Here is a 22,241-nt window from a genome sequence, read left to right as displayed (position 1 = left end):
AGCAGACCTTCAAGGTTCCGCAAATGTTGAAATCAATCCTATACTTGGAATGGCATCTACAACATCACAAACATCACACACAGCAAGAACATTGACATACGACACCGCTGGTACTTACATATCCACTTTACTTGGATAAAAAATGTCAATTTATAACTCAGTTTTTATTACCATACAGCTGAATCTGTACTGAAGAAACAACCGAAGCGAGGACGTAGAGCAGAGTAAACACCAACCTCACCTTATGTTGTCATCCCAAATTTCTGCTTATGTACCATCCGATATAAAAGGCAGTAGGTTATATGTAAACCACTTACCCCTCTAACAACTGTACTCTATCAGGATTACAAACATGTAACCGTCATTTTGCACTATGGATTGTAAACACATACTCCACAAAGTAATGAACCTTTTGTATAAAAGTATTATTAAATATTCCAAAAGAAAGTAATATCGTTAAAAAAAACGCCATTCCTACCACACAATAAATCATTCACAAACAAAACATAAAGTAAGCAATATCAACTCAGAAATAAAATCTTTTTAGTCATCTTATACAAATAAAAACTTACGACATAATCAACATGTAAGAAAAAAATTAAATCATACTCACCTCACTACAAAATCCTTACACACAAAATAAAACTCAAAATAAAAACAACAAATGTTTACTTATCATATGCTACCTTTGAAATTCACGGCAATCCCTTTCATTCATAGCTAATATTTTGAATACTATATATTTTCAAATTAAACTTTGATATCCTTTTCAAAATAATTTTTATAAGTTATGTATAACTACATTCCAATTCGTGTGCTATCACTATTTCTTCAAAGATCAAGTTCACATCATAGTGTTCCAAATCTCTGCATCATCACAGTCTAATACGTGCTTTTCTACATCAAGTTAGCAAAGTCTTTTGAGTTAATAATGAGTTATTGCAAATCATGTGATTATCGAGTTAAAAATGACTTATTCTGCAAATTATGTGATTACCGGTTTAGAACAATTAACTTTAGACTCGGAAATATTGGTCTGCAAAAGAAAATCTTAAAAGTTAATTAATTTACTGCAAATCAATAATTATAGGTTTTTTTTTTATAGAAAAACGATGTTGACACAATAAAACTTTAGAAAATATCCATAAAACAACATTGTACTTTATAAAAATATGATTTTTCACATTCTTTACAAGGAAAAGTACAATGTTTTGTTGTATGAGTATGTGTTGTTTGGGAAAGTTTGTATCTCTGTTTACAGATTCTTAAAAACTGTTTTGCCCCGATTTGATTAAAAAAGTTATTAAATGTGATATGTGTAAATTGTGGGTTAAAAATAACACAAAAAGTTATTTTTCGTCTTTATTTTGGATAAAGGGCATTTTGGTCTTTTTATATAAAAATGAAATTTAACATTAAAACTTTAGAAAATATTCAAAAAATAAAACTACATAAAATATGCAAAAAATCTTAATTTCATTCCGGTGACGTATTTTATTAAGAACATGTTTTCTAGAATAGTAGACTGGGTCATATTATGGAAGAAGGGCATTTTGGTCGTTTTATAGAAAAATAAAATTTTACAATAGAACTTTATAAAATATACAGAAAATAACATTGTACTTTATAAAAAAAATATGATTTAACATTTTTTACAAAGGAAACTACAATGTTTTGCTGTGTGACTATGTGTTCTAAAATAAAAATTGCAACGCATGCGACTGTTTTGCCATACAAGAAAAGTTTATTAAGAAATCTAATTTTCATTCCAATGACATATTTCCTTAAGAACTATTTTGCCCCGATTTGATTAAAAAAATTATTAGATGTGATACGTGCAAATGGGTGGTTAAAAAGATAAGAAAAGGTTTTTTTTTTTTTTTGGATAAAGGGCATTTTGGTCTTTTTATAGAAATATCAAATTTAACAATAACACTTTAGAAAATCTGCAAAAAAAATAGCATTGTACTTTATAACAATATGATTTTTAACATTTTTTACAAAGGAAAATACAATGTTTTGCTATGTGACTATGTGTTGTAAAAAAAATTTGCAACGGATATGACTATTTTGCCCTGCTCAGAAAACTACTCTTAACTTTAATAAAACGCAAACAACATGTTTTCTAGAATAGTAGACAGGGTCATATTATGGAAGAAGGGCATTTTGGTAGTTTTATAGAAAAATAAAATTTTACAATACACATTTATAAAATATACAGAAAATAACATTGTACTTTATAAAAAAAATATGATTTAACATTTTTTACAAAGGAAAGTACAATGTTTTGCTATGTGACTATATGTTCTAAAATAAAAATTGCAACACATGTAACTGTTTTGCCATACAAGAAAAGGTTATTAACAAATCTAATTTTCATTCCAATGACATATTTCCTTAAAAACTATTTTGCCCCGATTTGATTAAAAAAATTATTAGATGTGATACGTGCAAATGCGTAGTTAAAAAGATAAGAAAAGTTTTTTTTTTTTTTTTTTTGGATAAAGGTCATTTTGGTCTTTTTATAGAAAGATCAAATTTAACAATAAAACTTTAGAAAATATGCAAAAAAATAGCATTGTACTTTATAACAATATGATTTTTAACATTTTTTATTTCTTTGTAATGTTTGAGTAAGTTTTCTTTGTAACATTTTTTACAAAGGAAACTACAATAATTTGTTGTGTGACTATGTGTTCTTAAAAAAAATTACAACACATATGACTGTTTTACCCCTACTCAGAAAACTAATTTTAACTAAAAATCAACATGTAACCCTTACTCCAAAACTACTTAATAATAGTTATATTATTTGCAGATTATGAAGTTTTTACACCCGATTTGATTGAAAAAATTATTAAAAAAATTACAACACATATGACTGTTTTACCCCTACTTAGAAAACTACTTTTAACTAAAAATCAACATGTAACCCTTACTCCAAAACTATTTAATAATAATTATATTATTTGCAGATTATGAAGTTTTTACACCCGATTTGATTGAAAAAATTATTATTTTCTGTGAGTATTTGTTGTAAAAAATATTGCACCAAAAACACTCACACGATTCTTACAAAATTACGGTAAAATTATAAAGGTAAAATAAACATATTTTACCCCCAAACTAATACACCCACCATCATAGCCCACCATACAAAGTATTGCTACAACCATCAGAAAGAGCCACGCCATCATCCAAATAGACTTACACAACATAGCTAATTTATTCTACAACAATTTAATGACACTCACAAACCGATACATACCTCCACGTCAATTATCAAAACCCACCTCCCAACTTAAAATACTATATAAGAAAATACCCAATCCCCCAGCACATGTTCACAAGAAAATACCAATCCCAGCCAAAAACCAAGAAAATGAAAAACAAAGAAGTCGAAAACGTCATGTAGGCGCTTATCGCCTACCTCCGCGATGTAGGAGATTTCATGGAAGCAGTCCAAACCAGAATTGGGTGAAAAAATTATTATTTTCTGTGAGTATTTGTTGTAAAAAATATTGCACCAAAAACACTCACACGATTCTTACAAAATTACGGTAAAATTATAAAGGTAAAATAAACATATTTTACCCCCAAACTAATACACCCACCATCATAGCCTACCATACAAAGTATTGCTACAACCATCAGAAAGAGCCACGGCATCATCCAAATAGACTTACACAGCATAACTAATTTATTCTACAACAATTTAATGACACTCACAAACCGATACATACCTCCACGTCAATTATCAAAACCCACCTCCCAACTTAAAATACTATATAAGAAAATACCCAATCCCCCAGCACATGTTCACAAGAAAATACCAATCCCAGCCAAAAAACCAAGAAAATGAAAAACAAAGAAGTCGAAAACGTCATATAGGCGCTTATCGCCTACCTCCACGATGTAGGAGATTTCATGGAAGCAGTCCAAACCAGAATTGAAGAAAGATTTACCACAGAAGACAAAACAGAGTACAATAACGACAATTATGAAATTTTAAAAAACATACTTGAAGAAGCCAAAGTTGAGGACCTCTCCATGCAAGACAATATCTCCTTTATGCTTGGATCAATCCACAAAAAGGATTGGAAAATACAAACATGTAATAAAGGAGGCACCGGATAAATAGATGCTAACACTAGACTTACTTTCTATCAATGTTTTTATCCAGTAGGTTTAAACGAATGTAATGAACTTCGTCTTCACGTTAAATAAATAAGACTTGACGTCACTTTCTGCATACTCCCGATTAAAAAAAAAAATATGAATGAACTACTTCTAACCCAACCCATTACAGAAATGGCAAGTGAAAACATGAAAAATTCCTCTAATTTTTCGTTAATTCTTAACAAATATTATCAATATATTTCAAAACCACAGCAGAAATAATTGATAATCCGAAATAAATCATCAAAAACTTACCAACCCCGCAAAGCGGGGGATCCTTTACTAGTTTGATGTTATAAAAGTGCTACAACAAGGATCTTAGTGCAGAAGTCCATTCAAAGGATATAATCCATAAACGGTTAGAGGATGGATGTAAGATAGTGGGTTCATTTTAAGAAAAAGCTTTTGTATAAAAATATGAGTATATTACAAATTTGGCCTTATAGTTTATAGTTTCTACCAATTTGGTTAGAAGAAAAATGGTCATGGAGTATATGAAAATCTAACAGTTATATAGTTAGATCTAACAATTTAGGAATTAAATTATACCAAAAAAATGAAAATATGATGAATATGGTGCCAAACTTTTAAAACTTCAACTTGTGCCAACAAGTCAACATGGACCATCTTTGTAAACTTATAAGAAAAAACAATTTACTAAAGACACAATTGTAAAATTGGTCTCTATGGTATTTAAAAAATGTAGATACAGTTCAAAAAGTTTTTGATTTGCATGGAAGATCTAAAATTAGAAAATTTCCGTGGTTTTGATCCCTGAAAAACTTGAAATGTTTACTATGCCAATTTCATTATTGTATATTCTTATATTTTCTTTTATTTTTAATTTTTAATTACTAAAGTATTAAAGAAAATATAAAAATATACAAAAATGAAATTAAAAGGGCAAAGTAGACATTTTAAGTTTTTCAAAGATCAAAACCATAATTTTTTTTTGATTGTAGACATTCCATCTAAATTAGAATCTTTTTTCTAATTAATTATATCTATAGTTTTTTGCATAGTATAATGACCTAAAAAGGTAATATATTTTTTTTTTATTTGTATACATTTGGTAATTGAGTTTTTTCGTCCACATTTACCCACTGGTTATTCCAGGTTAGCTGGGAAAAATAACTTAATATGATAATATATTTCTCATTTTGTATACATTTAGTCATTAATATTTTTGTATACATTTGGTCCTTAATATTTTTTTGTTTTCAAAATAAGTAATTTTGTTTTTGTACTCATTCAATACTTATAAATGATTTATATAGGTTTTTCTCACGATATCTTACGTGGGACAATCATTGATGAAGTGTTTGAAACTTTTTGATGTTTATGCGTAACGTCTCATTTTCACAACAAAAAATTTTCATTTTTAAATAAGTCAAAAGTACCTTATTATAAATCCATTATTAAGAAAAAAAAAATCTTTATTCCAAAATACATTTATCGAAAATCAAAGTAATATAAGAAATATGAAATCCTTAATACTATTGATGAATGTGTACAGTAATGCATTCGCCTTCCCACGATCAATGATAGAACATGAAAACATAAACAACTGGGTAATCACAATGTTTAGTGAGTTTCCTCCAAAATACTCGATACAACAAACGTATTATCATGCATAACGGGCCCACACTCATAAGATAAAATACATTGGCCAATCAGTCATCGGACTAGAATGTCAACATGCAACCGATCCAATCAGTCATTGGACTTGAATATCCAGGGTTTGTCGGCATGCCGCTTTAACCCAATCGTTCTTTTCAAGCCTCCGTGCCTACGACTTACAACCGGTCTACACCTGATATCTTGCCCTATAACATATAGTAAGACAACCTCAACTTATCTCACTATCATATGGCTATACCATGTAAGATGATCGTAAGAAAAACCTAAAGAAATCATTCATAAGTATTGAATGAGTATAAAAACAGAAATGACTTATTTTGCAACAAAAAATAAATTAAAGACTAAATGTGTACAAAGTGAGAAATATATTACCCTATTAAATCATTTTTACCGGTTAACCTGGAACAGCCGGTTATAAAGACTAAATATATACAGTTTAACAGGTTAAAGGATAAATATGGATAAAAAATTATCAATAACTAAGTATATATACAAATCAAAAAATATATTGAGTAACATTGAGATCAATTTTAAAGTTTTTGTATTTAATAAATAAGTGGACTGGGAAATAGAAAGCGGAAAGAAGTTATAAACAACAGCGAGCCCTTTTCAAAACCCCCCAGGCTGAACTCTGAAGCCTAAAAATGTCGATAGAATCGCAGTCAGTGACTGAAGAAGAAGAAGAAATAGGAATCGAACAGCCAGCGCACCACCCACCTGCTCCCGCCGACGAGGTAGCATCGTTATTTCTGCATAAAATGCATCCTATTACGTATATGAACTCTATTGCATTTGATGCAAAAAGTTTTTTGTACAAAAAGACAAAATAAGAAGTCCATAATTTGATTCTTATTGTGTCAGTGATGAATGCTTTTGCTAACTATGAGTTTTCTTAGTTATGAAGGAATAAAATCACAAAAAAATGAAGGGGTGTAGACAAATTTTGGGCACTGTAACAAAAAAAATATTGATTCGAAAATTTTATATAATGCACGAATTGTTTGATTTTTCTTTAATCCCTTAACAATGATCTCTTTCGTTCTTCTAAAAGTTGCCATGAATATTATACCTTCGAGTAAATACTTGGTAATCGTATTGAAGTTTGTAGCAAGCATCTACCATAGAAGAGCCTTCTGTGTTAAATCGGAACAAATCTGTATCGATCTCTACATTTGAGAAATGAAAAAATCAATATTCACTTTAAAAGTACAGAGTCATAGTGGATTCTACACTTTTCTTTATAGATTTCTGTGATAACTACATTAAACATTACAAGTATTACAGAGTGAAACTTTTTTGTTATGACTTTCTACAGTTATTCGACATCTCAACCACGGTTGATCCTAGTTATGTTATATCCTTGATAAGGAAACTTCTACCACCAACCATGAATACGACTACTACTTCTGACATGATTAGTGGCTGTGATTCCGCTACTGAAGGAACAAATGGAAGCTTAGTATCACAAGCTGAAGATCAAATTTTGGAAAACAGACATGAGACCATGGACATCATTGATCAGATCAACAACTCTAATGATCAAGAGAAGCATGTGGATCCCTTAGTTGGAGACGAATCTTGGGAAGAACATGGATGCATATTATGGGACCTTGCAACAAGCAAAACACATGCTGAACTCATGGTACATGAATTTTCTGATAAAGTCTTCCATCCTCTTGTTTTTATCACATCATTGATTCGTTCAAATCTCACATGTAGGTTCAAAATCTGGTTCTTGAAGTTATCTTGGCAACTCTGACTGTTTCCCAGTCACCACGTGTCACTGTAGGTTACATTCCCTTTTGCTTTGCATAAATATATAGACTTAAGTTTCTCATTCTCAATTTAATTATCTTTTTTGCAGGAGATTAGTCTTGGAATTATTGGGAACCTTGCTTGCCATGAAGTATCACGCAAACAAATCGCCTCTGTAAAAGGATTGGTTGAAATTATTGTGGAACAACTATTTGTAGATGACACTCCATGCTTGTGTGAAGAATTTAGGTAATAATTTCTTACTTGAAGAATTGATTTTCAAATATTAATCTAAATATCTAATATCCTTTTTTCTCTAATTTTCCACAGGTTATTAACTTTGTGTCTTCAAGGTAATGAAAGTATAACTTGGGCTAAAGCCCTGCAGCCTGAGAATGTTTTATCCCGTGTATTATGGGTTGTAGAAAACACATTGAATCCACAACTTATAGAAAAGGTATTTTTATTTTGATTATTGTATTTTGATTTCTGATCATGAATATTTCCAAGATTTTCGATACCAACTGCATGTTTTTAAAGAGTGTAGGTTTTCTGTTGACTATATCAGAAAGTCAAGATGAAGTAAAAGCTATTCTTCTCCCAAACTTGGTGAAATTAGGTCTTCCAGTAATTCTAATTAACCTCTTGGCATTTGAGATTACCAAAGTTGTGGGAGATGAACGAATACCCGAAAGGTACATGTTTTTTTTTGTCTTATTATCTAGTTGCTGACTTGTCATCCATAACATTTTGTTAATTTTATTTTTTATAATATGAATGGTTGTAATATCACTATCAGGTACCCAGTTCTTGATATCATTCTTCGGGCTATTGAAGCACTAACTGTAATAGACAGCTATTCACAAGAGCTTTGTTCCAGTAAAAAACTTGTTCATCTTCTTGCCACTCTGATTAAACTTGGTGATAAAATTGAGGTAGCTACCTCATGTGTGACAGCTGCTGTTCTAATTGCCAATCTTTTGAGTGACTCTGATGATCTGATTTTAGAGATAAATCAAGGTAAAATTTCTTATATATTGGAGAAGACTTAATGACGAATTTACCCTCACGGAGCTTGAAATCGATAATGACGTTTTAGATACATCCAGATTTGCCTTTCTTACAGGGTCTTGTGGATATATTCCCTTTTGCTTCGGATGATTTAGAAGCTAGAAATGCAGTTTGGGATATCATTTCAAGATTATTGGGTCAAATTCAAGAAGGAGAAATAAGCTCTTTAAATCTCCAACAATATGTATCGATTCTATCAAGCAAATCAGATTTGATAGAAGAAGAGCTCCTTGATCACCAGTTAGCTGCTACAAATAAAGATCAAGAAACTTCAACCGCTTCCATAAGAACTACAGCAGTATGTATCCTTTCATTTATAGAATTTCACCTTTTTTTTTTTTTAATTGAATTCTGATTTTTTCAAAATTTTGTGCATCCCTTGATCATTTTTTTTAACAGCTGAAAAGGATTGATTGTATTGTAAGTAAATGGTTAGCATTAAAGGATGGGGTTAGCCCTAGCAAATTTGGGGTGAATGAACGTGATCTTGATAGATTAAAGGACTGCTGTTGTAAATATAGCAAGTAAGTCGATTTCTCTAGCTGCTTCATTACTTTCTTGTATGTGAAAAGTTTAATGATCAAAATATGTAAAGCAATATTTGAATTGATACTGATTTCTTGACTTTTTAATGAACTCTAGTTTGGTGATCAAAGATGTGAAAGGTTCACCAGAGAAGATGCTTGCATGAAAAACTTGTAAGTAATATATTGTTGTTGATCTTGAATGGTGTAGGCGTTTGTTTAAAATTTGACATGTCACTGAATAGTGTAAATTGGTTGCTATTTTGTGTTAAAAAAACCTACTCTACCGTGCTCTAAACTTTAAAATAGGTTTTGAACGACTTTTGACTTTGTTTTTAAATTAATTTGTTATTTTTTCTATTTGATTCGTTAGAAATAAGGCATACTTAAACTGTCCAATGTATCAAAATTGTCACGTGTCCATTTTCCATAACACCCCTAAAAAGATTGTATTCACAAGCACACGATTAACACGGCTCACTCGAGCACTTTATTTGAACAACTAAAGTTTAAAGACAAAACTACGGTGATATTGAACATCTCTCTCTCTCTCTCTCTCTCTCTAGATCTGATGATGATGATGATGATGATGATATGTTTTCTTCTTTTTCTGCAATGATAGTCAGTGAACCATCACTGCCGTTGATCATACCTCTCATCCCTTAGTTGAACATTGCAGATCATCCCCAAACCACAAAACTAAGCATCTACAACTTGATATTTACTCTCTCTGCCATCTTCAATATATCAGAATATATCCGATCACCGCCTATCTCCTCCCCAGAAGCTCCGGCAGCCACCCTCAAAACATCCTCAATCAACGCCACATTCCCCATTATATCAACATGGGCCCCACTTTCCAAACCCCTCCCCTCCAGCAAACTCCCCGGAGCTTTATGTCTATACTCCCGTATATGCGTCCTACTGCCAGATGGATTAAACCTTGTTTTCCCTCTCCACCCTTTTGCACACATAAACCCCGCACTCAAAACCGGTACACTCTCATCCCCATCAACAAAGTAGACTCCGCCACGTAACCACTTCCCCTCTGCTGAGCTGTCAATCTGAAACGGAATTGTATTGCATTTGTCAGACTGTGAGACTTTATACACATATGATCTTTCTGTTGGAAGTCCCACCCCGTATAAACAGTAAATCTCCATGTCTGGAGCATGTGGTAGTTTTGTCTCTAATGGGTTTGACCAGTATTTGTAATGGGAATATTTCGGGTCATCAAGATCCGATGCTATTCCATGTGAGAAATGGGCCTCCGCCCGTTTCATAGTCTTTGGAGCCACAAACCGTAGTAGATCGATCAATGTTCCGGCTGTGTACGCTTTGTTATCTGCTAGTTTCATGATGTTCTCACGGCTGATCTTACCATATTCAGTCCAAACCTCACCACACTTTCCACCTGAATCCAATAACTTATCTTTTACAAGGTCATGAGTTGTGAGATTTGAAGAATGTTGCTCGGAAGCTGTTTTCCCAAATGAAATGATTCTTCCGTATTTCGTTTCTTGTTTAATTTCGATTTGATGTTTCGTGTTGTTTTGTCTCTGATAACTACTTACTGTTTGGATATCTTCTGGGGAGGAATCTAAGTCACCCCAAATGGTGTCTCCTCCTTTAGGAAGTAGTGAAATCACAGAGTCCCATGTTCGACCTACACGCATCATGTGTTCTAAAGTTTGAAGCCCTAGAATCTCTGAATCTAACACACCAGGAGCCATGGCTCTGAAAAAAGCAACGTCTTTGCCTTCAGCTGATAGCATCCCGCTAACTGCCTTGGGGACACCAAGAAACGCCGGTCCGATGTTCATGATTGCTTTGATATGCTTGTCGCACCACCCTGAACCACCGCCACCACCCATCGGAGGTGGTGCTTCCACCCATTTGAGGAAGTGGAGGAAGTAGATGACACCCATTGAATGTGGCACCACCACCACTTTTTTGTTACCGTTTGTTACGTACATTAGCTCGATGTTGATCTTCAATCTGCTTAGCGCTTGATCCCTTACCTCAGTGTTTTGAAAAGAAAGCCTCCAGTCGTAAGCAGCCATATACATATTCTTCCCTTCGTACCCAATTTTAGCCAAATTCTCGATAAGAACAGCCCAAACGAAATATCCAGGAGCAAAATAATCTGCTGCAACAAGGCCCGGAACCGGTCTGACCCGAATGCCTGGCGGGTCGAGTCCTGTTTCATTGTCGAGTGACAAATGCTCCAACCAACACAATGGCCTAAAATTTAAACAAACAAGTCGTATTAAAATTCAATTTTTTTGCTCCTTGGAAATCAAGATTGAAGGTGGTTAATTGAAGTTACAAAAAAAAAAAAAAAACCTCTGTAAGATCTGGGCAAAGCTACCACCCCAAAGGCGTTTGCGAAAAAGGCCATGAGAACAAGGTCGACCTTCCCAAAGCTCAAGGCCACCGGTGACGATTCCAGGGACCAAAACGACAGGGTGGAGTGGGGTTAACCCTTCGTTTTTGAGCCTTACACCAGGTGATTCAGGGGATTTGAACCCAGACAAATGAGCAGGTAGACAATGGTACAGAAACAAGAGTAGCCACCAAGTAGTACACATGCACCCGATGAACCAACAGCACGAATCTATACACTTCCACCGTTGCATCTTCTTATTCTTCTTGGTCTTATCGCACTCGTGTTTTGTAATTGTTCGACTTTCTTCTTGTTTCTCGTCTTTTGGGGTTTCAGATGATCCAGTGTTTTTCAATGTTGGCTCAATGAAACACAACTTTCGGAACCGAAGGATTGCCGCCATTGATTTGCACTTGAGATAGAGAGCTAAAACAATTTAAAAAAAAATCGAGATTTTTATACGAATTTAGGAGAAAGATAGCTACCCATGATTGAAATCGAGAAAAGCCAGAAAAGGAAATTGAGATCTTGAGTTGGATTTTTGCCAAAATTAGGAGGAAATGGTTAGCGGTGAGATACAGAAAAAGGTGATGGTTGAGCTGTCAAGTGTGTATCGAGTTTAGTGAGAGCCGTAGAGAGAGAATGGAGTAAATATCGACTGCTGTCTCTGCGAAGAGAGAAAGAGAGCCACTTGTCTCGTGTACATCTGAATGCAAAAACCTTCCTCAGTTGCCACCATTACAACCCCTTTTCAAGCTTTCTTTACATATTCCTGATTTAACGAGGACCTTTTTGCAAAAACCACACCACTAGGCACAATCAAGTAAAATAGCACCCAATTCCAACCCTATGACCTAGTTACCCACACCTGAAAAATAAGAGATAACTTATCGCCTGCTCTTTCTGTAACTCGACAAGGTATGGAGACGACTTAGGGGAACGACTTGAAGAAAGGCCAAAGGGGAAAAGTAAAGAAAAGCACACACTACAAAAAGCACTAATACCCAAATGATTGGATCAACAGAGATCCATCAAATATGGACCCAATTCTGGGTTTTTCCGCAGAGGTATAGCAAGAAGACAACAACACGATACCAAGAAATTTTACACCAACAATATGTCTCTGTGTTTTGGGGGCACGGTAATCAAGAAATGGGGAATCGTATATTCGTATTATTTTTCTCTTGGGATTTTGCAGCTGAGTTTTCGCTGTGAATTTGGATATAAAATATTAATAATGAAGGTGTAGATTTGGTTGAGGTTAAAGCGGAAAAACATAAACTGTTGGCTAGGGCTACTCATTTTTTATCAAATAAAATAAAGTATCATATATGGTAATAATATATGATACATAATAAAATGGGTGGAGACCTTAAAACTATTTATGGGAAAAAAACAATCAGTTTGGTAAATTTAACATTTATTTATAAAACCGAGACAAATCATTCTTTCAACGTATTCGAGATAATGTGTATGCTGGCAACAATAGCTATCAGCACGACGATGGGACGGAGGTAAAACCTGTAAATAGATAATATAAATATTTTTTTTCAGGCAAATGTATGCGTGTCGTGTTGTGTAAAGTGCAAACTAGAATATTATAGTTGAAATATAGATAAAATAGATAAACTTAATTAAAATATAAATAAATAAATGTGGTTAAAAGAATAACAAAAGTTAGGCCATCTCAGGCAAGAAAATCAACTAATTTTCAACCGTAAGGAGAAAAGCTATGAAATACTTGTTAGGGAGGTGTATTTCCTTTCCTTTCATTGGATTAAAAAATCTAAAGTCGACTACTCGTTAAATTCGTTATTTTGATACTGTAATAATGTTGTTGTGGGTTGTAACGTTGTAAACCTCTAACATTTAGTTTTTGCTTAATAATAATTGAAATTTTGTATTGTTATTGACTTATTGTTAAAAAATACTATCAAATATAAAATAATAAATTTTACAGTAAATTGAAAATTTGGTATTAAACATTATTATTATCTTGAAGCATGTTATAAAAAGACATCTACTAGACAGCATAAATCGAAGAGATGTATTAGTTATAATGGTTAAAAACAATTCACAAAATAAAACTAAAACTGAAATGGTTTAAGATAAATATTAATCTTAACCCGCATGATTTCAACGACCTCTAGTTGAGTTGTGCACATGAATAAAATTATGTAAAATTTCAAACTAAATGAATTATTTGGTCATGATTGTGATGAGTTTTTAAATAACCATTATTTTTAATTTCATCTTATTGTTCAACGTAGCAATCAACCAAATCTTTTTAATGTAATTAAGGAAAATTATTAATGTTATAACTTTTCAACTTGCAACGTAATATATTTTATTTATTAATTTTCAATATTATGTTAAATATATTTTTCTTTATAAAAAATAAAATAACTAAAATATGTCCAAAAACTAGTTTTTTAAATAACTAAAAGATAGTAAATATAATACATATAAAATCAAAATTAAAATGTCAAATAAACTTATATATGTCCCCAAAATATAGATATTTTTTAAAATAATCAAAAAATAAATAAATGTTTTTTTAAGTTCTTTAAAAATCACAATAATTCAAAATAATATTTAAAAATACATTTAACCAAAAGTTATATAAAATCGAAGTATTTGTTATATTAAAGATAAATGTTTGTTATGTGAATAAACAATCTTAATGGAATTGAAAAATGGTCAGATAGATAGTTTTTAAATTAAACAATAGTTAAATATGACATTAAATAGAAATTCATATACATTAAAGTCTTAAAATAATAAAAAAATCTAAAATTAAAAATCTATATCGCTAAGATAGTTATTCTTATACATATAATGTCTTGGTTCACAAGTTTACCTGCTACACCAAACTTGTGTACTAAGGTAACATACGTAAAAGAAAATAGTGATAATAATCTAAGAGTATAGAAAAGAGGATCTTTGACATCTATCATTTAGATAAAAAAAAAACATTTTTAAATGGTTATCTAGGATCATAGGGAGGTAAAGCTTGTAAATTGTGTGCTTTTATAAAAGTTATTTAAAGTTGTATATCGTTTCTAGCTTCAACTATGAGCGAACCTTTTTTGGTGTTTAGCTCAAGCATAAAGGATATTAGGATAACGTGGAAATTGCTAGAAAGGAATTTGATTCTTCAATAAAAGGAACCTTTTTATTTAGTATATAATTTTGGACTTGTGAGTAGGTATACTGTTGTGAACTGTCATACATATGTAATGGAAAATTCTGTAAGTATAATTTTATGTTAAATTTGTTGTACTTTTTAGAGTAAATTGTATTATTCGTCCATCGTGCATGTACCAAAACGTACGTTTAATCCTTATTTTCAAAAGTTAATTTAGATCGTCACTGGTTTTTTTTTCTTGCACGCTTAATCCATATGGCTATAAAAAACTATTTTGCCATGAATAATTTCTTTTTTATCTTTCTGTTACTTATTTATTAGGTTTTAGATTAAAAAAGAGTTAATATCCCACTCTTTCCCCTTCCCTCTATTTCCTTCTCCGTCTCCCTCATTCACACTCACTGCCTGTAACCACCCAACAACACTCCTCCTCATACTTTCTTCGACACTCCTCCTCCTTTCTCCGTTGAGACCAAAGTCCAAAACCTCTTCAAGTAGGTGAAATCAGATCCACCGACTCCAAAATCCAAACCCTCTTCAAGATGTTAAACAAAGAAATCAATACATCTCCCTCTAAATCTCCGGCTACAATGGCTTCTCATCAGTGAGCCTTCCATCTCAAACCAACAAACATTTTCGATATGGACTCTTTAGTCAACGCCCATGGTCTGAAACTAGTTGACCACTCAACGTTCTCTAAACCTGAGTCCATATCCGACGAAGAGGTAATAGAGCAACCATTACCACCATTTGTATGATTTCAATTTCGACTTTAACTTCTGCAACCATTTTTATTTTGATTTCTAGAACCAATTATGGTTTTTTTATATTGGTTTGGTTTGGAGTTCATCCCGCCGTTGTCGAGGAACCTCATATCGATTTCCTCTTCCAATATTTTTTGGTGCAAGAGAGACAAAGAGACCATCGTTGATGGAACTACAACAGAAGGTTATAGATCTGCACTCCGAAAAGAAACCCTAGCTAGAAACCATCTTCTATCAGGGAACCTTATATCGGTGGTGGTCGTTGATAATGTTATGAGAGAAAGGAGAAACGTAGTAGGTAGTCAGAGTTGAGTGACATCTACTTAAGAGTTGAGGCGGTGGTCACTAACGGTGGTCATCAATTGATGGTGGTGGTGAAGATGTTTTATGCTTTCAACTGATTTAAGAAGAAAAAATGTAAATTGGGAAGATAGTATATGGTTATAATTTTTTTTAATATATAATGAATTCTAAAAAAATAAAAAAATAAAATAGTAAAGGTAGTATAGTCATTTTAAATATGGTAAATGATTAAGTGTGCAAATTTAAAGCAACGAGGGACTAAGCGTGTAAGTTGTAAACAAACGAGGAACGGTCCGAGTTAACTTTTGAAAGTAGTGACTAAACGTGCATTTTGGCTTATACACGAGGGAAGATTGATGTAATTTACCTTAATTTTTATGTCTAACACCACCAAGTAAAATAATATGATTTTAGATAGGGATAATAAATTAGAAGAGTAAGATAGTTTAGATTGTGTACATATTTAATCATTTATATTTAGTTGTACATATTTAGTCATTTATGTTTTTTTTTGTATATATATATATATATATATATATATATATATATATATATATATATATATATATATATATATATATATATATATAGTCATTTACATTTTTTATTTTGTATACATATTACCACTACAAGATTAGGGTTTCAAAAACCTAACTTTAAAATAGAAATTTGGGCATTTTAGAGTTTAATTTCCATAAACCCTAATTTGATCAATTCATCCATTATAACAAATTTAATAGAAAACAAGTCAAGCTCTAATACCGTTGATGTTCTTTATGCAAAACAAACAAACCTAAACTCTTAAGTGTGCATGCAACCCTAATAAATATCTATGTTTTTACTATTGAACCTATAACTATGAACAACAAAAGGAAATCCTAAGAACACTAGGCTATTTTCGAAAATACCAAATTAGGGTTAAGGACTACATACCTTGATTGTTATTGTAGCAAATAACAATGAACACCTTCTTGTTGATCTACTGGAAGCAAACATTACAATTGTCGTGCCTCTAATGGATCACACCTAAGCTAGAAAGAGGATGAATATAGAGAGAGGAGAGGAGATAGCCAAATTTGTAACGTCCGTAGATCCGGGCTAGTCAATTTAGAGGCAATAAGTGTTCAAATGAATTTTCGACAAAATATTATTTAGAATAAATAATCTTAATCAAGTTGTAGTATATGTTACAAGGTTTCCGTACATATAAAGACCGTCGAAATCCGAGTTATAACGAAGAAGTTAACCCGTCGAAGTTTCGTGACGGAACCGACACGATACCGGGAAACATAAATAGTGAATTTACGATAGAGCGAGATTTAGCCTTAGCAATCTAAATGAAAGTCGTAGAATACGTTAAACCGAAAGTGTGACATCCCCAAAATCTCGGCTAGAAAAGACCGATTTCATTTATGTCTTTAAAATAATTTCAGAATAAATCCTTTTGATTTGAAAGAGTTGCGGAATTTGTTTCCAAAAACAAAACGTGATAAAATAATATTTACCAAAACATTTCATAAAAGAAATGTATTTTCATTATATAATCAAAACTCGGGATGTCAGGTTCCGATACAGACCATAAAGCATCAACGATAACATTACAAGTCATTCAACAAATATATACATATACAGACTTGTAAACAAAACAACTTGATGATTCATCCATCTTATGCACTTGTGCCACTTCCTGTAATTCAAATAAAACTGAGTGGGTTAGGCTTGGGAGCCTGGTGAGCATATAGGGTTTTCAACCTACAATAAATAATTATATTTAATTCCACCATCCAATAGTAACCCAATTACCCATTCTCATTATTCTCACTTTACGTCCCTAAAACAACTAACACAAGAGACCTAGTCTTAGAATATTTCATCGGGGCAACAACACATGCATTCGGGGGTTTCCCGGCAATATATGTCAAATAAGGCAACCATGAGAGGGATGGAGTATAGCGGATGAACACCCAAGTTCATTAACACCTACAGGTGGTGAACCTGCTAGCGTTCCATAGGACTGTCTAGAAAAGTCTGTGGTCGTCATCTAAACTCCGCTAGATGACCGAATCAAAAAACAACATCGAGGCCTCTCATCTGTTTATCACACAACTATCTACCCATGTTCTACCTGACATATTAGTAGATAAAAATATATATATATTTTTATACATAGTTTAAAACATGTATAACATTCTCATTCAATACATAATCCAAACAACAGATGAGACACATACACATAACACGTATTTCATAGAGAATAAATCATATCTATGAGATAGAAGAAAGTGAATATACATTCACGCATATAACAACAAAATATACACATAACACGTATTTCGTATAAAATACTTCGTAATTATGCGTTAGGAAAAAGTAACCACACACTCACTTGATCAGAAGATGATCGGACAACACTACGGCTTATAGAAGTAGTATTCTTCGGCAGATCTGGAAGATCTTCCCAAAAACCGGACTCCTCGCGGGCAGAGCTTTGGCTCGGGAATTGCACTTCTCAGGATCTTCGGGGCTTCGGGATAATTCTTGCGCGAAAACGATGCAAAAACGCAAGAAAAAGGGAAGAAATGAGCAAAGAACTCGGTTACCCTCGACATCCTTTTATAGGGGATGGAATTTCGATTTATGCTGGGCGTAATCTAAAATTACGCTGGGCGTAATGAGGATCAGCTCGCTGACTCCCCCCCCCCCCCCCCCCCCCCCCCGGCTGTGGATAATATCGGATATTGTAGCAAATAACAATGAACACCTTCTTGTTTGTTATTGTAGCAAATAACAATGAACACCTTCTTGTTGATCTACTGGAAGCAAACATTACAATTGTCGTGCCTCTAATGGATCACACCTAAGCTAGAAAGAGGATGAATATAGAGAGAGGAGAGGAGATAGCCAAATTTGTAACGTCCGTAGATCCGGGCTAGTCAATTTAGAGGCAATAAGTGTTCAAATGAATTTTCGACAAAATATTATTTAGAATAAATAATCTTAATCAAGTTGTAGTATATGTTACAAGGTTTCCGTACATATAAAGACCGTCGAAATCCGAGTTATAACGAAGAAGTTAACCCGTCGAAGTTTCGTGACGGAACCGACACGATACCGGGAAACATAAATAGTGAATTTACGATAGAGCGAGATTTAGCCTTAGCAATCTAAATGAAAGTCGTAGAATACGTTAAACCGAAAGTGTGACATCCCCAAAATCTCGGCTAGAAAAGACCGATTTCATTTATGTCTTTAAAATAATTTCAGAATAAATCATTTTGATTTGAAAGAGTTGCGGAATTTGTTTCCAAAAACAAAACGTGATAAAATAATTGATAGCTTCATTTTATTTACTTATTTTTATAGTTTATTTTAGTACATTTCATTCGCATTTTAGTTAACTTTCATGCATATTTTCCCTTTTGTTATTTTTATGACCATTTCGGGGTACTTTCTAGTTTCTTGAGCATTATTGCAGATTTTCTTGGAAACTAGCGGGGTGGCACTCTTGCGAGGCGATTGGGCTTGAAGGGAATTGGAGATTTCATGCTTGATGGCTATGAAGGTGATTCATGGGGTGGACTTGTCAATTGCTTGAAGGCTTGGAAGAATTGAGCTTTAAATTTGAAAGATGCGGGGGAACATTCAAGCGTATGAAAATTATTAATCGGGCGAGTTCACGAGCTTTGGAGGATTTAGAGAGGTCAAATTGGGCTTTAAATGAAGAAAAACTTGAAGAAAGTGGGCTAGGAGGTGATTGGATTCGATCTGGGCTAGTGGGATATGCTTTAGAGGCCCAAAATCTCAAAGGAGCCCATGTCAGGTACCACCCGCGCAACCCACCCGCGCAGCAGCACGCGGGTCGCGCAAGGCCCTGCAGGGGCAATTTCGGAAATCCTTCTTTTGAGCTATTTGAGGAAGGTTGGTGCCCATCTTTTGCATACACTTGCACATCCGATTTTTGGAGATTCTCTCTGGAGTTTTGGAGACTTTTGAAGGCCAAGAACCCTTGAAGAACATCATATTTTTACCTCTTGATTCTTGCTTAATGTTTGGTACAAATTTCTCTAACCTTGTTTCTTTGTGTTTAGCCATGCTTGGCTAAACTAATCTTGGTTGACTTTTGTTTAATCCTTTGAACTTTTGTTGAATGTTGAAGAATCCATGAACATGTTCTTGAATCTTTATGGAAATGTTTTGTGTTTTAACATCTTATCATTACTTGTATGTTTTAGTTCATGAGTTTAAATGTGTTTGTGGTGATTAGTTGGCTAATTTCTTGATTAAGTAAAGGATCCTCAAATTAGCAAGCAACAAATGATTTTTGTGTTGTTTTTACTTCACACAATCATAAAAACATTTCCTCCAACATGGTGGTGAAAGCATTTGACCCCTCTTGGATTTGGTGACTTTTTGGTTCTTAATGCTAGTTGACTTTCACTAATTACATGCTATTTGGAATTAGTGACTTTGACTAAGGAAATTGTTATGAGCTTCTCTAGCCATTTCAACAATTAAGAAAAGTCTAGGTAATCTCAAGCTCCTTGGATTACTATAGCCAAATTGAGGATTTAAAACAAGTATTGCACCATTGAATTCTAATGATATATTCATCAAAAGTCAAAGTGAGAAAACTTTAAGTCAACCATCTTTCCCTTATTGATTTTACATCAAATTCTTATTTTTGTTGCAATTGTCTATTTAAATCATAGTTAATTCTAGTTAGCATCAAGTATTCAAAACACCAAAACCCCCCATTTTATTTTTATTGTTATTTTACAAGTATTTTTACAAAGAGATTTTTCATAGAGTTAGAAATTGAACCAATCTCCGTGGATTCGATCCCTTTACCACTATACACTATTTTAGTGTGTAACATTTAGGGTTATTATTTGTGTTGGCCTCGACAACCACCAAATTTTTGGCGCCGTTGCCGGGGATTGGTTTATTTTTAATCAATTTGTTTCTCTATGCCTAGATCTCATTGTGCAGGTACTCAAATTTAAATTCCTGAAATTAAAAAAAAAAAAAAAAGAAGTATGGTTCGGAGATGAACACTCCTTGCACCGAAGAGCGACTTTCTGAGCTAGCTCAGTTAGTTATGATGATTGAAAGTGACCAAAGTGTGCAGCCCACACCTCTTCTTTGCGATTTTTGTGCCCAAAATGGACATCATTCCGACATGTGTTCATATTTACAAGGAGAATGGGGAGACGTGCAAGAGAAGGGAAGCTACTATTTGTCAAACCAATCGAGTTATGATCAACCTCAACATGATCAATGGTGGGACAACAACCAAGTTTGGGGAAATAACCAATACCAAAACCCATACCAAACTTGGGGAAATAACCAATACCCACCAACTCCACTGTTCCAAGAACCCTATCCTTACCCTCCTCAACAAACTGAAACGCCAAGCATGTCCTTAGAGGACATTGTTAAAAGCATTGCCACTTATACCCAAATTTTTCATGAAACAACTCAAACTAGCCTCAAAAGCTTAGAGCAACAAATAACACAAATTGCTCAATCATTAAGTATAGTGGAAGCTCAACACAAATTACCATCTGAAGAGAGCCCATGTCATAACGCATGTTGCATTCCTTTGAAAGATGAGAAAACTTTTGATGGCTTAAGAGTGTTATATGAAGAAGAGGAAGAAGAAATTGAGAATGTTGTCAATGAAACTATAAACGAAGTAATAAGAGTTAACGGAAGAGAGATTGAGCCACCCACTACCAATGAGAAACTAACTCTAGTGGTAGAACAATCACAAGATCCGGAAACGATAAATCTGCCGGACCCTTCAAAGGATACCTATCCCGAGAAAGAAGACGCCCAACCGGTCACCTACTCAACCACCATGTCAAAGAGGGAAGAATTGGTCACCTTACTAAACAAGTACAAGAAAGAATATGGTTGGATGATTGCTATTATCAAAGGTCTGAGTCCGGTATGGTTCTCCCGTAAAAAGAAAGTCAAATACAAGAAAAGAGTCCCAATGGAGGTGCGGAAATTAAAAAATGTCGACACGGGGAAAATTTACAAGGTTAATGGACATCGATTGAAGCCATTCAATGAAGTTTTTGATTCAAATGTCCAAGATGTCGTCCATTTGGACGCCCCAAAGTGTTAAAGTGAAGTTTGGAGGCGTCTCGCCAAAGACGTTAAAGAATGGCATTTTTGGAAAGCATTGTGTTTTTGTGTTTTTAATTTGAATAAATGACTTTTGAAGATGCTTTTGGGATTCAAAAGAATTGTTTTTGAAGAAATCAAGAGTTTCTAGGTTTTTGGGGCCTTCCAAAGCTAGAACGGGTGAAAAACGAAGAAAAATGAAGCAAAAATGAAGATCAGGATCAGGGGGTTGCGCGACCCGCGTGCTGTTGCGCGGGTGGGTTGCGCGGCCAGGTGTGATGAAGCGACATTGGCCCAAGACTTAACTGCAAGGTCTGCGCGACCCGCGTGCTTCACTG

At 33.6% G+C, this 22,241-nt stretch overlaps 2 protein-coding genes across 3 annotated transcripts; one reads left to right on the top strand and one right to left on the bottom strand.

Moving 5' to 3' along the window:
* Positions 1-6,390: 6,390 nt before the first annotated feature.
* Positions 6,391-9,535, top strand: LOC145032372 (ARM repeat superfamily protein). Of its 2 annotated transcripts, none has more exons than XR_013677104.1 (10): positions 6,391-6,554; positions 7,136-7,462; positions 7,540-7,605; positions 7,685-7,824; positions 7,906-8,032; positions 8,116-8,270; positions 8,375-8,595; positions 8,685-8,948; positions 9,046-9,170; positions 9,289-9,535. XR_013677104.1 is itself a non-coding variant. In XM_078981154.1 (10 exons), the coding sequence occupies exons 1-10, from the start codon at positions 6,465-6,467 to the stop codon at positions 9,335-9,337; spliced, it is 1,560 nt and encodes a 519-aa protein (XP_078837280.1). In that variant the 5' UTR covers positions 6,392-6,464; the 3' UTR covers positions 9,338-9,535. The 2 variants fall into 2 exon arrangements, 1 of the variants encoding a protein (XP_078837280.1); XM_078981154.1 differs by having other exon boundaries at positions 6,392-6,554; positions 8,685-8,944.
* A 99-nt stretch (positions 9,536-9,634) lies between these two features.
* Positions 9,635-12,793, bottom strand: LOC145032371 (putative phospholipid:diacylglycerol acyltransferase 2). Its single transcript, XM_078981153.1, has 3 exons — positions 12,042-12,793; positions 11,517-11,968; positions 9,635-11,414 (listed from the first exon to the last, which is right to left on the bottom strand). Exons 2-3 carry the CDS (start codon positions 11,957-11,959, stop codon positions 9,878-9,880), a joined length of 1,980 nt encoding a protein of 659 aa, XP_078837279.1. The 5' UTR covers positions 11,960-11,968; positions 12,042-12,793; the 3' UTR covers positions 9,635-9,877.
* Positions 12,794-22,241: the final 9,448 nt, after the last annotated feature.

This window comes from Lactuca saligna, chromosome 2, assembly GCF_052625555.1.
Source record: "Lactuca saligna cultivar CGN05327 chromosome 2, ASM5262555v1, whole genome shotgun sequence".
Lineage (NCBI taxonomy): Eukaryota > Viridiplantae > Streptophyta > Magnoliopsida > Asterales > Asteraceae > Lactuca > Lactuca saligna.
Note: the sequence above shows the minus strand (reverse complement) of the source record. Positions and strands in the feature narration are given on the sequence as shown.